General features: G+C 42.7%; 2 protein-coding genes across 4 annotated transcripts in view; one reads left to right on the forward strand and one right to left on the reverse strand.

Moving 5' to 3' along the window:
- dnajc17 (DnaJ (Hsp40) homolog, subfamily C, member 17) overlaps nucleotides 1-11,117 on the forward strand; it is a 160,281-nt gene extending 149,164 nt beyond the window's left edge. For both annotated transcript variants that reach the window (XM_060828756.1, XM_060828755.1), the window contains exon 11: nucleotides 10,927-11,117. In XM_060828756.1, the coding sequence (XP_060684739.1) occupies nucleotides 10,927-11,034 (108 nt within the window). In that variant the 3' untranslated portion in view covers nucleotides 11,035-11,117. The remainder of the gene's footprint in view (nucleotides 1-10,926) is intronic.
- A 474-nt stretch (nucleotides 11,118-11,591) lies between these two features.
- Nucleotides 11,592-17,271, reverse strand: part of gchfr (GTP cyclohydrolase I feedback regulator) — a 66,835-nt gene continuing 61,155 nt past the window's right edge. For both annotated transcript variants that reach the window (XM_060828757.1, XM_060828758.1), the window contains one exon: nucleotides 11,592-12,765. In XM_060828757.1, the coding sequence (XP_060684740.1) occupies nucleotides 12,630-12,765 (136 nt within the window). In that variant the 3' untranslated portion in view covers nucleotides 11,592-12,629. The remainder of the gene's footprint in view (nucleotides 12,766-17,271) is intronic.

Consider the following 17,271-nt stretch of genomic DNA (forward strand, 5'->3'; position numbering starts at 1 on the left):
GGGCTCTGCCTGTGAGATCCTTTATGCACGCCCGGACTCTCAGCCGCACCGCACGCTGTCCTCGAAGCGGCTGCGGGGGGGTCGAGACTGTCACACACCTCCTTCTGGAATGTGCCTATGCAGAAGAAGTCTGAAGAGGAATACAATGGTGTTTGTCGAGGTTCGTCCTGAGCAGCGCCATGATGCGGGACTCCGTGCTCTACAGTCTGTTCCCCGGCCCGCACACCGAGACGAACATCAACTGTGCCTGGAGGATCATCAGCTCAGTGAAGGACGCTCTCTGGGCGGTCCAAAACCTGTTGATCTTCCAGCTAAAGGAGTTGACCCTGACTGAGTGTTGCAGACTGGCATATTCCAAGGTCCAGGACACACTGAAGCTTGGGGCAGCTGCTGCCAAGGTGCAGTAGGGAAAGACCACCGTGTAACATCTACCTGGCTAAGAAGAACAGGGGGCCCACGCAGTCATGTGGGCTCTGCTGATACCTCAGCAGAACAGCTGGATAGTAAATGTACATAGAGTTGAATATAGGAAAAATAAATTTCGATGTCTATATGTAAAGCAATGTAATGTGTGCACAAGAATGGCATGACCAATTGTAAAGAGATCCAAATAATTTTATGAATAAAGTATATTTTTGAAATAAACAAAAATCTATAGCACAGCGGGATTTGCATGAATCTTAAATCATCCACATCCAAAATCATTGCCTATTAGGGAAGACAAGTGGAATTTTGGCTTTTATTTTCAATGGGAATGGAGTATAAAAATAAGGAGGCCTTGCTAAAACTCCATCAGGCACTAGTCAGACTACAGCTGGAATACTGTGGACAGTTTTGGGCCCCTGATCTGAGGCTTTGGAGGCAGTTCAGAGGATGCTAACTTATCCTGGGTACAAATCGTCGGGAGTGTGGTGCTGGAAAAGCACAGCCGGTCAGGCAGCATCCAAGGAGCAGGAGAATCGACATTTTGGGTATAAGCCCTTCATCAGGAAACTGATCCTGATGAAGGGTTTATGCCCGAAATGTTGATTCTCCTGCTCCTTGGATGCTGCCTGAGCTGCTGTGCTTTTCCAGCACCACACTCTCGACTCTGATCTCCAGTATCTGCAGTCCTCACTTTCTACTACCTAGGTACAAGAGGATTGTCTTATGAGGAGAGTTTGAGTAGGTTGAGTCTGCAGTCATTGCAGTTTACAAAAATGAGAGATAATCTTGTTGAAGTATGTAACATTCTTAGGGGACTTGACAGGGTAGGTGTGGAAAGTGTGTTTTCCCTTGTGGTAGAGTCTCAGACCAGAGGGCATCATCTCAGAGTAATGGGTTGCCAATTTAAGACCGAGATGAGGAGAAATTACTTCTCTGAAGTTTGTGAATCTGTGCAATTCTTTATTGCTGGGGATGGCTGAGGCTGGGCCATTTAAATATATTCAAGGCCGGGATAGACAGACTTTTATTCAGTAAGGGAATTGAGGGTTATGGAGAAAAGGCAGTAAGTTAGAATTGACGATAATCAGATCAGTCATGATCTTATTGAATGGTATGGTAGACTCAATGGCTGAGTGGCCTACCTTTGCTACTACATCGTTTTTTGTACACCGATTCTCCTGCAAAGATGGTGATTGAATCATTGTAATCAATGAAGATACTCCAACTGTTCTTTTGAGTAGAGTGCTTAGATTTTGACAATAAAAGAATGGTCGTCTATGATCAAGTTTGATAAGTGCTCAACTCCGAGGGAATCCTGGATCTTGTAAAATCCCATGCCTCCTGGACAGTGGATGTCGAAGTTTATGGAATTGCTGCTAAAGAAGCTTTAGGATGTTACTGTAATGCATCCTGTAGATGGTACACACAGCAGCAGCCATTGTGCACTGATAATGGAGTGAATAGCTATTTAGGCCAACTGATGAGGTGTCGATATAGAGTCATAGAGATGTACAGCAAGAAGACAGACCCTTCGGTCCTACACGTCCATGCCAATCAGATATCCCAATCCAATCTAGTTCCACCTGCCAGCACTAGGCCCATATCCCTCCACACTTCCTATTCATAATGCCTTTTAAATGTTGTAATTGTACCAGCCTCCATCATTTCCTCCGTCAGCTCATTCCATACACGTACCACTCTCTGTGTGAAAAAGTTACCCCTTAGATCCCTTTCATATCTTTCCCCTCTCACCCTAAACCTATGCCCTCTAGTTCTGGATTCACCCACCCCAGGGAAAAGACCTTGTCTATTTATCCTATCCATGCCCCTCATGACCTCTATAAGGTCACCCCTCAGTTTCCGTCACTCCTGGGAAAACAGCCCCAGCCTGTTCAGCCTCTCCCTATAGCTCAAATCCCCCAACCCTGGCAACATCCTTGTAACCCTTTTCTGAACCCTTTCAAGCTTCATAACATCTTTCCAATAAGAAGGAGACCAGAGTTGCATGCAATATTCCAACAGTGGCCTAACCAATGTCTTGTACAGTCGCAACATGACCTCCCAACTCCTGTACTCAATACACTGACCAATACAGGAAAGCATACGAAATGCCTTCTTCTCTATCCTATCTACCTGTGACTCCACTTTCAAGGAGCTATGAACCTGCACTCCAAGGTCTCTTTGATCAGCGACATAACAGAACTGCAGCTTTTGCTTTGGAAGTGGTGGCTGACTTGTTTCATAACTCATTCCTCCATTACTAAGCTCATGTGAGAAGTTTGTCCACCTGGAAGAGGGTTGCAGTGAAATCTAGTGGTGTTAATAAACTGAGCTGCGATTCAATGTGAAATCCTCGCAGGTAATTAGAAGGACCTATGAGAAAGCTAGCTTCTGTAAGAGACAGCATCGTGCTTATCCTTTTGAGTTTCGGGAAGCAATCATTCATAAGTTCAGGTTGCCTGTGTGTCTAAAGAGTGAGGAAAATCATGCTTATTGGTCGAGATCTATCATACCAAGCCTTGAGTGTGTTACTGTTCATCCTGAGTGATTTCTTCAAACATAATTTCATCCATCTCCCATCTTTGTGATCTGTGACATTTTGGTGCTTACTGTTCTTTAACCTGTGTTTAAATTTCAAAGTTTTACGATTTTTCCCTCCCTTTCAAACAATCGTCAAAGTGTTTATGATTGGGGATGGAATGAGGAAATATGATGTGATCCAAATAGTTGCAAACAGGTAGGGGAGTACCTTAAAAGCGACCGGATAAAAATCCAAATGTCAACAGAATGTACTTAAATAAGATAATTCAACAGTGAATCTAACACTCTATCAGTCGCAGTTTATAATATTTTAATCAGTTGATTATTTCTAACCTGAGCACATGCAGAAATGTCACCAGATTTCAGTTGTCATTCTGAATTTGATGTTGTCTTTCTGGTCAGTCACTTCCTTTTTCTGTGTAATCCTTTCATTCCAGTTTCTTTGCAACCTCCCCTTTCTCATTCTCTCTTTCTGTACCCAGTCCCCTCAACCCAGGCACCCTGACTCACTTGTCTATCTGCTGTGTGCTCTTTACCCTCCACCGTGATACATTACACTCACTTCACCATTGCACACCTCCCTGCCTCCACCATGAGCGATCTTTTCTCTTCACTATCTCTCCTTTTTCTGTGAATCTGTCTTAGCTCTCACTCCCTGATTTTCTCCCCCATCCACTCTAGCCTTGTGCTTTTTGTCCCTTGCCTTAATTAACTCTCCCATTCATTTTCTCCATCTCCCTATTTTCCTGCCTCATTATTCTTCCTTTCTGTGTCTCTTAAGCTCATTTCTTTTCCTCAGTCACAAATATTAAATGTCTCAAAAACTATGATGCATTTCATGAACCCACTTTGGCACTTTGCCTATTCCTTAATGACCCTCTGACTACATATACAACGGGAAATCATTACTGCTCTTGCAGTGGTTTTATTTTACATTTCCTGCTATTTGATGGTGGTTGCTAGAGTTACCACATGCTATTACTGTAAAACTCTGACAAATCAGGATGGTCTAGGCTAACTGACCTATGATGACCCTCACTAAAAAAGATTATAATGTGATTTCTACTCAGTTTCCAAAATACCTTTCTGTAGAGCTAGTTAGTTGTGATATGTGTTACTCTAAGCATGAGTGCAGCTATTACTGTGTTTTGCAGGAGTTGAGTAGTTGTGTATTGAGGCTGAACACAAGCTGTAGAGAGTTTGCAAAAAGTAGCCCCTGTTTTATTTCACTGAGGCATTCCCACAGATTGTTCTGTCAACTTACTGTGATGTGCTGAAGTCTTGCTCCAAGTTGAGCAGAGTTCAAGCATTCCAGCAGGGCGGATTGTGTGTTTTATAGAATAAGTTGTTTCATAGTCTGCGTGTGAACCATTAATTCTCAATTACTGCTTTGTTATTCAGGACACGAAATCTGACTTGGCACTACTTGGTTTGTGGCTGGAGGCATAACAAGTCATGTCTGAGTTGGCCCGATATTTCTTAAAACTTTCTTTCCTTTAAACATTGACCACTTATGGAATATCATTTATTTCTTGTCATTTGCCAGTCTAGCCCTTTCATGATTTTTAACATCTGTTCCAAACTTCAGAGAAGTCACAGAAACCCTACAGTGTGGAAACAGGCCATTTCAACCAGTCCACACTGAAGCTCTGAAGAATATCCTATCCACACCATTCCCCTACCTTATTACTCTACATTACCCCTGACTAATGCACCTAACCTACAGATCCCTGAACACTGTGGGCAATTTAGCATTGCCAATTCACCCAACCTGCACATCATTGGATTGTGGGAGGAAACCAGAGTACCTGGAGGAAACCTATGCAGACACTGGGAGCATGTGCAAACTCCACACAGACAGCAGCCTGAAGCTGGAATCAGAACCAGATCACTAGCACTGTGAGGCAGCAGCGCTAACTACTGATCCACCGTGCCACCCCAAACGTGTTCTCAATATTCACTTCTCCAAAGGGAACAACCCCAACCTCTCAAATGTCTTCTGATGCCTGAACTTCTTATCCTTGGAACCATTCCTATATAGCTTTTCTGCACCCTGTATAAAGCATTTCCATCCATTCTGAAATGCAGTGCTCAGAATCGGACACGATAGGCCAGCTGGGACCAAACCAAAGATCCATCACGTCTTCCTGGTTGTGGTAAATGTCTGCAGGATGTTCCTGATGACCAGGGGGCCTGGAGCCAGGGGTCAGTGTAAAGACATTGGGTGGGCCATTTAGAATTGAGAAGAGGAGAAATGTCTTCACCCGAGTGGTGAGCCTGCGGAATTCTCTGCCGCAGAAAGTGACAAAAACTTCAAAAGAAGCCAAAACATTGAATACTTTCAAGAAGGAATTAGATATAGTTCTGAGGGCTAAATAGATCAAACAGCTTGGGAGAAACTGGGACCGGGGTATTGAGAAGGATGATCAGCCATGGTTGCATTGTTTGGGGGAGCAAGCTTGAAGAACTGAATGGCAACTCCAGCTCCTATTGTCTGTGTTTCTACGCTTTTATACTCTGTGTCTCTGTTTATAAAGTTTGGGATCTCAAATATTTTTTTCAAGCACTCTTTCAACCTGCCCTTTAACTTCCAGTTATTTGTACACGTATATCTCTTTACCCTTGTCTTTCTGCACCCACTTTAGAATTGTACCTTTACATTGGCTGTCTGTGCTCTGTATTCTCCTGCATGAAATTTTATCTGCATGTGTCCGCCCATTCCACAAAACCTGCCTTTGTCCTCTTAAAATCTATCATTAGCCTGGTTATAGTTTGCAGTGCTTTTAGGTTTTATGTCATCTGCAAATTTTCAAATGGTGCCTCTGTACAGTAACGTCAAGGTAATTAATATGTGTCACAAAAGCAGCAAATTTGGCCTTGACACTGGGGATCCAGGCTGTATTCATTACTGCAGCCTGAAAAACAACTGCTCACCATTCCTCTCTGATTCCTGAACTCAGCTAATCTTGTACCCATCAGTGACTATTCCTAAGATTAGGGCTTGAATTCTGCAGATACATCTCTTATCAAATATCTTTTGGAAGTCTATATATACCACATCAAAGGTTTTGCCATCATCAGCTCTTTCTGTTATCTCTTCAAAAGTATTAAGTTAGTTTAACCTTACCTTTAACAAATCCATATTGTATTTCCTCCATTAATACAGAGTTATAGAAGTGACTGCTAAATTTGTCCTGGATTAGTATTTCTGAAAGTTTTCCCATCAAGAAGAACAGAACTGTCGTTCCTGTGCTTCTCCTTTATTATGGCACGGGTTAAACCCCTCTGCTAATTTTAAATCTGACATGCAGAGAAGCTCATTTTGCGCCGTAGTCTGTTACATGTCAAAAGGCAAAGAACTATCCCAGATGTCACTACTTGAAGTAAAAATTAACAATTTTATTCTTTAAGTCCAACAGGGAACATTAAACAAACAACTATTTACAACTCCTTTCCCCTAAACCTATCTTTTACCTCCCATTCTACAATACTTGTCCACTAGCTTCCTCTCTCTCTCAAAGGTAGAGTACACACTTACACCTTCATTACACCTTACACACTTTTTTGAACAAGTCGCCTGGCAAAACCTATTTCGAAAGAGTTAGTATATCTTAGTTTCCACCTTTACTTTCTCAGCTCTTGTGATCTTGTATTCTCGGCATCCACTGATGCATCCCATCCAATCCTGGTGACTCACCAGCTTTAAATGCAGCCAGTCTTTTTAATAGCTCTTTCTTATCAATTCTTCGCCCATACAGGGTCTCAACTCATTCCTGCTATGCTCTGACTTTGGCATTTAGTACCTTAGTCATATCCCCAATCTTGATCCATAGAGCATCAATTAGCTACCTAATTGGTACCACCTCTTCCCTCACTCCTGTTTTACTATCCATCTGCCTGGGGAAGACTTTTGCATTCCCATTTATATTAGCTACCAGTCTCTTCCCACGATCTCTTTACTTCTCTTTCCTCTTCATTGAGACCCACATCTGTATCAAGAGAGCTCTACTACATGCTCATTAACGTGTGGTGTATGAGCAGAGAAAATCAAAGCAGAATGAGACCATTTCAGGAAAATTAATTGAGATCTAATCAACAGACAATAAGTCAATCATTTTAATTTTATATGTTAATTATGTGTAAAAGCATCTAATGTTATATGAAGAAATCAGGTTGAATCTGAAAGAGAATATTTCGACTGAGCTCAATCTGGCAGATGCATCAAGGGAAAATAACTGGACCATTAATGTCACTTACATGACTCTTTTGTTAGTGTTTCAGTTTTTCAAATTAAACTGTGCATAGATACTTTGCAAAATTGTCCCATGGTATGATATTGTGGGATTCTGCTCTATGACACCAGTGATTGGGAAGACTGTCTAGAGGGTGTGGTATGGTTCACTGACTGTTTATCCAGTGGAAATAATTTGTGCCACATTGAAAGTTTGTGCGCCGGGAGTGTTATTCAGTGCTGTTCAACATCTCAGGACATTCCAAAGCAGTTCACTGCCAACAAATTGCTATTGAATTGTTGGTACTGAAAGAGCATAGAAAATATGGGATCAATTTGTGAACAGCAAGCTCCCATAAACAGATATGATAATGAGCAGATATTCTGAGAATATTGGCTGAGTAGTAACCATTGGGAAATATTGCCGAGGGATTGTCTATGTCTACCTGAGAAAGCAGGCAGTGTCTTGGTTTAACACCTCATCGTAATGTACCTTTCTCAGTACTGTCAAGGAATATCACGGAAGCTTATATTTCTGGAGTAAACATTGGAATCCTCCTTACAGAAAGGCAGTAACCATGACTCCTCCACAAAAGATCATTCCTCAGGAGAGAATGTGAACATCACTGATAAAAAGAAACACATTTTGTTGATGCTTTTCCTCTTGCATGCATCAGGACAATTCACAAGAATTACCAAAGTAGAGAAAAAACAGCATTTACATTGTATCAAAGGAGATTGCAAATTATTTAGGATTCTAGTAGAGACATTGCCACAGAGAATCCACCCTTCGTGACAACTGATAGTTGCTAAGCTTTGTTTATAATTTAGATTAGAGTGGTGCTGAAAAAGTACAGCAGGTCAGACAGCATCCAAGGAGCAGAAAAATTGACGTTTCGGGCAAAAGCCACGTCGATTTTCCTGCTCCTCGGATGCTGCCTGACCTGCTGTGCTTTTCCAGCACCACTCTAATCTAGACTCTGGTTTCCAGCATCTGCAGTCCTTGTTTTTACATTATCATTTACACCAGGCATTTGATTAGGTATTGTATGTTGAGTTTAGTTCTGTTGCCCATACTTGTCAGTTATAAGATCAGGAGCTGAGTGTCCCTGTGGAGCCCAAAGTGAGCCTCAGTGAGTATTAGTATTGACAAAGTGCTGCTTGATATCACTGCCGTGATACCGTCCATTTCTTTGCAATTGAGAGTAAACTAACAGGGCATTAATTGACCATGTTGAATTTGACCTGCTTTTCACATATGAGATGTAAGAGGGCAATTTTCCACATGGTCAGGTAGATGCCGGTCACTAGCTACCACAGATCCAGTCTAGCAACAATGTATTTTAGGACCCAGTCAGCTTGATCAGTAGCTTCTGCCGCACTCTTGGTGATGGGTTTTGTACAAAGTTAAACAAAGTCAGAATGGATTTATGATAGGGAAACTGTCCTTAACAAACCCATAAGAGTTTTTTGATGATGTAACTTATAGAATCAATAAAGGGTGAACCAATCAACATTGCATTTGGATTTTCAGGAAGTTTTCATTATAGCCACACCTAGGAGTTTAGTGTAAAAAATGAAAGCATATGGATTGGGGTAATATATAGGCACAATTGAGAATTGGCTACTGTACACCATAGGAATAAATGGGCCATTTTTAGAGTAGAAAGCTACGACTAATTGGGGTACCACAGCAATTGGTGCTTGGACCCGAGCTGTTCAATACATAGATCAATGATTTGAATGAGGGAACCAAACGTACTATTTCCAAGTTGGTTGTTACTTCAAAACTAGGAAATGTGGTTGGTGAGGATGTAAAGAAGCTTTAAGATGATTTAGACAAATTGATGGATTGGGCAAGTTTGTGGCACATGCAGTATATCATGAATAAATTTGATAGGAAAAACAGAATGGCAGAGTATTGCTTAAATGGTAGTAGATTGGGAAAGTTGATGTACGAAGAGACTTGGGTGTCTCTGTACACCAGCCAATGAAAACAACTGTCTCTACAGATGCTGCCAGACCTCCTGAATTTTTCTAGTAATTTCTGTTTCTGTTAATGTAGATGCAGCAAGCAGTTAGAAAAGCAAATGGTCTTTACTGTAAGAGGATTTGAAGACAGGAGCAAGGATGTCTTGCTGTAGCTCTACAGAGCTTCAGGTGTGAGACTACATTTGCAATATTATGTGCAGTTTTGATCTCTTTACGTAGGAAAGGACATACTTGCTGTGCACTGTGTGTTTACCAGACTGATTCCTGGAATGACAGATGAGATTGTGTCGACTGGGTCTGTATTCGCTGTGGGATCTCACTGAACTAAGCAAACTTCTCATGGGGCTGGGTAGGCCATTTCAGAATGAAATGAAAAACTACTTCACTCACAGGGTGGTGAACTTGTGGAACTCTCTATGACATAAATCCGCAGTGCTCAAGTTAATGAAAATATTTTGCAAAGAAATTGATGTGTCAGGCAGTATGGGAGACAGCAAGAGTTTGGTGTGAAGATAGAGGATCAGCCATGATCATATTGAATTTTGGACCAATTTCTACTTTTGCTCCTTTTTTGTCTGTTTCTATATTCTGTAAAACGCTTTGAAACGTCCTGACATTGTGAAAGGTGCCATATGAATTAAAATTTATTCTCCTCAGAGCATTGAGGCCTTGAAAAATGCTATCAGCCACATAATATTGGTGAGTTAGAAATGAATTTATCAAGAGTGGTGTGACGATGCTGTCACTTTGAGAGGTTATTTCAGCCTAGTCTTTTTCTTTGAGTGATTGCAAGGCAGAGATGTCAAGTTGGCTACTTACCATCAACTTGGGTAAACAGCTTGGAAGACCTTGGGTATTTTTAAACAGCCTGAATGGGTGTGGCCACCTGTCTCAGATTAGGATTTCTGGGCTTTAGATTTTCAGTGGCATCAGAAACTATTGGGGTCTCAACAGAATTGGAGGCTTCAGTGAATATCTCTTGGTTGTTATTCTTTCTGAATTTTGTCTTGATTTTTTTGCCTCCTGGATTGGAGAACTGCATGTGAGAATCTGTGTCTGAATTTTCCTTTTTTTTTGCCAAGGTGTTTGTTATGGGATGTTACTATATTGGAACAGTTAATTATTAATAATTACTGTAATATTATTCTGTTAGGTTTTCTAACAAAGTTATTCTAAATTCCCCTTTCTTTGGTTGTATTTTAACTTCAGTGTTTAAATAAATTGTGTTTTGCTTAACCTCGAGTAGAGTAGTTTGACCAGTTGCATTGCATCTGGAACAGAGACTTTACATTTGCCTTTTAAAATAAGAAAAGTTAGGGTCTAGGATACAGTAAAATATCTTGAAGAGGTCTGATTGTGGTCCATAACAGTGGTGACCCACTGAGATGGACAAGTGTGGCCTGGTTGCATGACACAAGAACAAGTGAACCTGATCTTAACTATTGCTCTATATATGAAATCAAGTTTCTGAATGTTTCATATTATCCCTAAAGTGTATACTCAGTCTACCTTAGGAGAGATCGAAACAAAGGAGATAATTTGATGGTTCAGCTTATATTGAGGGAATGTTGTTGTATCCCTGAGTTTGAGCTGTGCATCAAACCTCCATAAAAGCATCCCTTTCAGGAGTGGCTGACACCATTGAAGCTGAGCAGGTTTTTGCAACAGACTTTAATTTTGCAATATATCGGCGATTCAAATGCTCAGTACTGATAGTGCATCCTTTTCTTTTCCAGAATACAGCACGCACAGAACGAGATTATGAAAGTCTTGTGATGATGCGGATGCGACAGGCAGCAGAACGACAGCGGCTCATCAAACAACTTCAAGAGGATGATTCTTAAACTTTGGCATTGGCAAATGCTTCAGATTCCCTTCTGTTTCCCTTGAACTGGAATAAACTGCTCTTTATTTTTATTAATCGGTACTCATTGTTCTCTGCGTGAGTCTATGCTTGAGATTACCCTGTAGACTACCAAGGAGATATGTTAATATTTATTACTTTATCCCCAGAAATGCTGAGCCCAGACTAAGCTTCCACATGGAAGAAATACATTGAGCAAATAAGTCAATAATCTCTTATCTCCCTAACCTCTGATGTCCCAGACTGTCACCCATCTGACTGTAGATTGGACATGCAATACAAATGTTTGAGGAATAAAACCAAGGACCAAACAACTAGTTAGGCTGATTTTTTTTCTCTCTTTTACCTATGGAGCCATGAATATTTGATAAACTCTCATCATTAGCCAAATGATGCACAGATTCTCAGAAACACAAAATAAAGCGAATAAAAGTATCAGCTTTATGAAAGTTGAGTTCAAAATGTGAGCTGATCTCCAGATGTTTATTGTAGTTCTAATGATTTGTTGTATATGAACAAAATGATAGACAACACAGATTTGTAAATTATCATCCTTTCATTTAATTGACCCTCATTCAAAAGGACATGATTCCATTGTGAAACTGAACAGTGAACGTCAGCAAAGAAAAAGATAAAGCTTGCATTTATATGGCACCTCATCATTCTCAGTAAGTGCCTCCTGAACAATTCATTCCTTTGAAACACAATAACTCTTACATATGTTGTTGCTCAACCGCAGAGGACATGAGCAATTTCACTCATTGAAAATAACACTCATTCCCAGCATGGATCACTGAATGATGGGTAACAGTAGGTTTTCCAGTTAATCTTTGCTTCCCTTACTCTTGGTTAGAAGCAGCAAGAGATTGAATGTGGGACTTCCCTGGGCTGAACAGCACAGCTGCTTATTGTCTTTAGCAAGCTGGATAAATTGGGCAAGCTACATCTCAGTGTAACACTGGTCATCAACCACAAGCTCCCTGTTGCAATAATATTACGACATTGTTGGCTACTAAGCAGAAATCACACTCCAACAGAGGGAGTAAGCGTTGTGTACAATTGGAGTCTCGTTCCCATAGGATTTATCGATTTCAAACTGAATATTCAGGTGCCTTTGTAGTGCTAGCTTCCCTATTAGCTGTTATTTATATTGTTCAATATGGTGACAAGCCATTTGGATTTTTAAGGTTTAGTCACTAAACATGTCTGCTTGTAGTTCTTAGTGACCAGTACTAGGAAGGGGGGTAAAGTTAATCTGAAAAAAATGCTCTTGATCATTAGCTAGCATTTACTGCAAAGTGTATGTGTCTGATAAGTGAGACTTAAATCTGATCAAACCGTGCAACATCGAACACTAAGGTGTGTACATTTAGGATATCTGTCGGATGAAGACTATATTCCATAAAAATTGGTGAAATGCGAGAAAGTAGGGATTGGAGGACATTAGTGTATCCTCAGTCTTTGAAACATTTCTGATGGAATGTATGCTGTATGAAAGTCTCTAAGCAATATGCGCGATAATCTTGTCTTGATATCCATTCAGTCTAGTGGTATAATGGTAGAGATTCCATTTGGCTAAGATTTATCCGAAGCTTTGTGCAGACACCAGACTAGTGTCTGTCCTAACCCGGTCATGCTGATCACACTATAGCCAATTGCCTCCAGTTTGTCCAGCACCAGCCGTGGAGGATCTCTCACACGAAATTCCGAACTGTGGATACAAATATGAATTAATCTCTCATTAATGTGTACTTCTTCTTAAATCACTACTTTCACATCAAGGTTTTAACTGAAAATGTATTGTGTGCTGAAGCCCCTCTCTTGTGGGTAGGTCACTGCTTCAGTAATTTATTTTACTTTAAATGGAATTTTCATCCTCATACGCACTCAATTATTAGCATTCTTGATGTTGGAATCACCACATCTATCACCTACAGGCTCTACTACTCTATTCCTGTTTTAGTCAGACTCCTGTAATTCATAATCCAAACCTCAGCTGCCTGTATTCCATGCTGCACCATCCCACACATTCACTACTCAATCCCCATAAACTTATCTTATTTAGGAGCCATCCATTTAACATCTTGTTTGTACCCACCCATCTCCCTTTCAAAAGAAAAATACCATAGTCTCATGAATCCCCATCTCTTTAAATACTCTAGTACCACAATTGCCTCATTTGTCTCCCTTCTCCTTTTGTCTAATATTTGATGACTGCATTCAGTGGAGGAAAAGTGTACTTGGCCTACAATGAAGTAGTGCAGGATTTCATGGCTGGCTAACTCCCTTTCCTAGTATTTGAGACACTGCAATATCTGTCACTCATGTATCATGACAATTTGCAGTAGCCTCAGAGTTCTTAAAGTTATCAGATCGTGTGCTGCTCTGGACTGACATCCATTCTCAGTGCAATACACTTTAAGGCTTCCCATAGGAACAAAAACTAGGAAATTGGATCTGAAAGTCCTGAAACAGTTCTAACTGTGATTCAGCAGAGGTCAGCACAGGGCTTATGGAGAACAAGTAACATGAGGAGAGAGCTGGTTTTGTCTCCAGAAAATAACAAAATTGTGATAAAAGTGAAGCAAGATATTTAGAGCAATTTGCCAATATACACAGGACCAACTCAAGTAAAAAAGCAAAGGAGCAGGCTTTGGGGAATAATCATATACTGCAGAATACATAATGTAGACTTTAAATTGGTAAAAAGTGCCAGTATGTTACCTGATCTATTGGGAAATGATGAGTTCTCATCCCTTCCCACTGATTTGTTGCAGCTTTACATACGGTGTATGGTGCCACTTAGGTACGTGCTTTAGTTACAATATTTTGTGGGGAGGGTGCAGAGAATGCATTGAATCATGGTTGATATGTGTGTTATTTTAAGAAGTGTGAAAAGTACAATTCCAATTTGATAAAGTACAATTGAAGATAGTTTCATGTTATACTGTCTCATTGCCAATTGTTTGCTGACAGACTCTGAGTGGGACTCAGGCTTGTCAAGGCTGGTCTTTTTTAGGTCTGTTCAATTCTCTCGAGCATCCAGAATATACTGGTATCAGCCCTAGATGGCAATCACATAAATGATAAGGATATGGTATGGCATGTAGGAATCTTGTAGCAGTGGTAGTGCCATATCCCTGGACCACAAAGTTCTGGGTTCAAGTCACATGTTCCAGAAATGTGTTATGACATCCCTAAAAAAAAGTTGATTAAAAATTGCTGGAGTGTGCCTTTTGAACAATAAAACAACATTCCAGTGCTATCAGAGAATATCTTTTTGGGCTGTGATATTTAATCCCTGTTGTGACACAGTGAGTGATAGGTCATTGAGGTGAAATGTTAACTCTCCACACAGACACTGTCTACTCCACTGACTATTTCCAGCATTATCTGTTTTACTTTCACTTCAGATCGGCCTGTTCTGGAATTCGAGAGAGATTCTCAGAAGCTCATCTATCCTCCACTGGTAGCTCTGCATGCCTGAGTTGATACTCTTTTCTTGTGGTAAACTGTACCCTTGGCAGCACAAATTTCTGCTGGATATGCTGAAATCTGAAAGTATGGGTAAATTGGCTGCAATGGATTTGTCTTTAGGTGTTGGAGCTCCTTAGACCTCACTACTGTCATAGAGGTCTAGAGCATGGAAACAGGTCTTTCAGTCCAACTTGCCCAGTTTTCACAATTTAAACTAGTTCAATTTGCTGCCTTTGTTCCATATCCCTCTATCATCCACGTACCTGTGTAAATGTTTCTTAAATGACAAAATTGTACTGGCTTCCACCACCCACCTTTGGAAGTCCATTCCAGATGCTCTTCGAGGTGAAAGAAATTCCCGACCTGGACTTTTATGTATCTCTCCCCTCTCATCTTAAACCTATGTCCTCTAGTTTTAGACTCTTATACTGTGGGGAAAGGCTGTTGGCTATCTACTTTATCTAAGCCTGTCATGATTTTATAAACCTCTGTAAGGTGACCCCTCAGACCCCTACGCCAGGGGAAAATGTCCCAGACTATCCAACCTCTCCTCAACCTCAAACCTTCCAGTCCAGATAGCACCCTAGTAAATAGTTTCTGCACTCTTACTGGTTTAATAATATCTTTCCTATAGTAGGGTGACCAGAACTGCATGCAGTAGTCCAAACATGGCCTCATCAATGTGTTGTACAGCTGTGACAACTTGCCCCAACTCCTATATTCAGTGCTCTGACTGATGAAAGCAAGCATTCTGGAAACCTTCTTCAACACCCTGTCTACCTGTGATTCCATTTTCAATGAGCCATTAATCTGTATCCCTAGATCTTGTTATTCTATTTTTTTTTGTTTTAGGCACAACACTGCCACTGGTCCAACTCCTGACTGGGAAAACACCCGAGTGGCCAGTGACAAGCAGTGTCCTTAGACCCCTGTTTATTTTTTTAAATTTTTTTTTATATATATTAACCCCCACACTACCGCCTAACTGCGGTAGTGCTTATTATTTTTTAACCCCAGCACCCATGGTGTGTGTGCGCAGGTGTGAGACACAGTGAGAGACAAGGTGTACAAATCTTTATTCAATTTCCACCACCAGGAAAAGTAGGAAAACACCCGAGTGGCCTGTGATAAGCAGTGCCCTTCACATCAAAGGGCAATGCTGTGTGAACAAACAGTGAAGGGGAGGGCAGGGACTAAATCAAAATAGAGTTGGAGGGGGAAATGATGCACTCCGCTCCCTGCGGCGCCCACCTCTCACTGAATAACTCCAGGGTGTTGGTGGACACCGCGTGCTCCTTCTCCAAGGACACCCGGGCCCTAACGTAACCGCGGAAGAGGGGCAGGCAGTCGGCTCTAACGACCCCCTCCACGGCCCGCTGCCTGGACCTGTTTATGGCCAGTTTGGCCAGGCCCAGGAGCAGACCCACGAGGAGGTCTTCAGACCTGCCCTCCCTCCTCCGCCCCGGGTGCCCGAAGATCAGGAGCGTGGGACTGAAGTGCAACCAAAAGCAGAGGAGGAGGTTTTTAAGAAAATCAAAAAGGGAGTGCAAACGCCCACACCCAATATACACATGGTCCACAGACTCCACAGAACAAGCAGTTGGGCTGGGAGTCCGTGAACCACCGCAATCTGCGGTTGCAGGGGACTGCTGCGTGCAGCACCCTCCACCCCAGATCCCCGAGAGAAAGGGGGAGGACTCCAGCGTAGAGGGGCCTCCACTGGGGATCCCCACCGCCCGGTGGCAAATGGGCACGCCAGGGCGTGTCCGGGCGGTGGATGAGGGAGAAGAGGTGGACGGTGTGCAGCAGCAGTCGATACAGGGCGCGCCTTTTAACGTCCTTGAACGGGACAAAATTAAAATTTCGGAGGCGGCTCAGGTTGTTGGGCACAGGCTCCCGCGGGAAGTATGGGACCTTGGGGCCAATGTGAAATTCCGTCCGGGCAGGGGTGAGCGCGGACGGGATCCCACCGCACACCTGAGCGTCCTCCAACTGGTGCACTACGTCGGGTCCGAGCACTGCCGTTTTAAGGCGTCGGATGCCGGTGGCCACGTACCGGACGTCTACCGCTGCCCTGCTCACTATGTCTTGCACCAACGTCCAGCCCAGGCCCCCGGCACCCAGCACGTCCCCGACCCTGGTCACCCTCGCCGCCACGGCCCTCCCCTCCGACAGCCACTCGAACCCGCGAGCACGGAGGTGCGGATTCCTGAGCAACGGCTCCCTGACGACAGCCGCTACTCCTGCCGGAGGGTAGGCGTGACGCGATTCGACCATGTTCCAGACAGTGATCAGGTCCTGGTAAAAGACAGGCAGCACCTTGAGGGTGACCTCCAAACCGTCACGGTCGACGAACAGGAGCTGCGTGTCGCAGTTGAGGTTACGCACCTGGCGGAAAAAATACGTCGCCAGGGCGCACCACCTAGGAGGAGGCTCGACGTAAAGGTATCGCTGCAAGGTCTGAAGGCGGAAGGTCGCGACCTGGGTGCGGACGCACACCAGCGACTGACCGCCCTCCTCAATGGGGAGACTCAGAACCTGCGCAGCGACCCAGTGCATCTTTTTGTCCCAGAAGAAGTCGACCAACGTTCTCTGGATGTCAGCGACAAAGCCAGGAGGAGGGACCAAAGTGACCAGCCGGTACCACAGCATGGCAGCCACCAGCTGGTTTATGACCAGCACTCGGCTCCTGCAAGATAGCACTCGGAGCAGTCCTGTCCAGCGGCCTAGGCGAGCCGAG

This window comes from Hemiscyllium ocellatum, chromosome 8, assembly GCF_020745735.1.
Source record: "Hemiscyllium ocellatum isolate sHemOce1 chromosome 8, sHemOce1.pat.X.cur, whole genome shotgun sequence".
NCBI lineage: Eukaryota > Metazoa > Chordata > Chondrichthyes > Orectolobiformes > Hemiscylliidae > Hemiscyllium > Hemiscyllium ocellatum.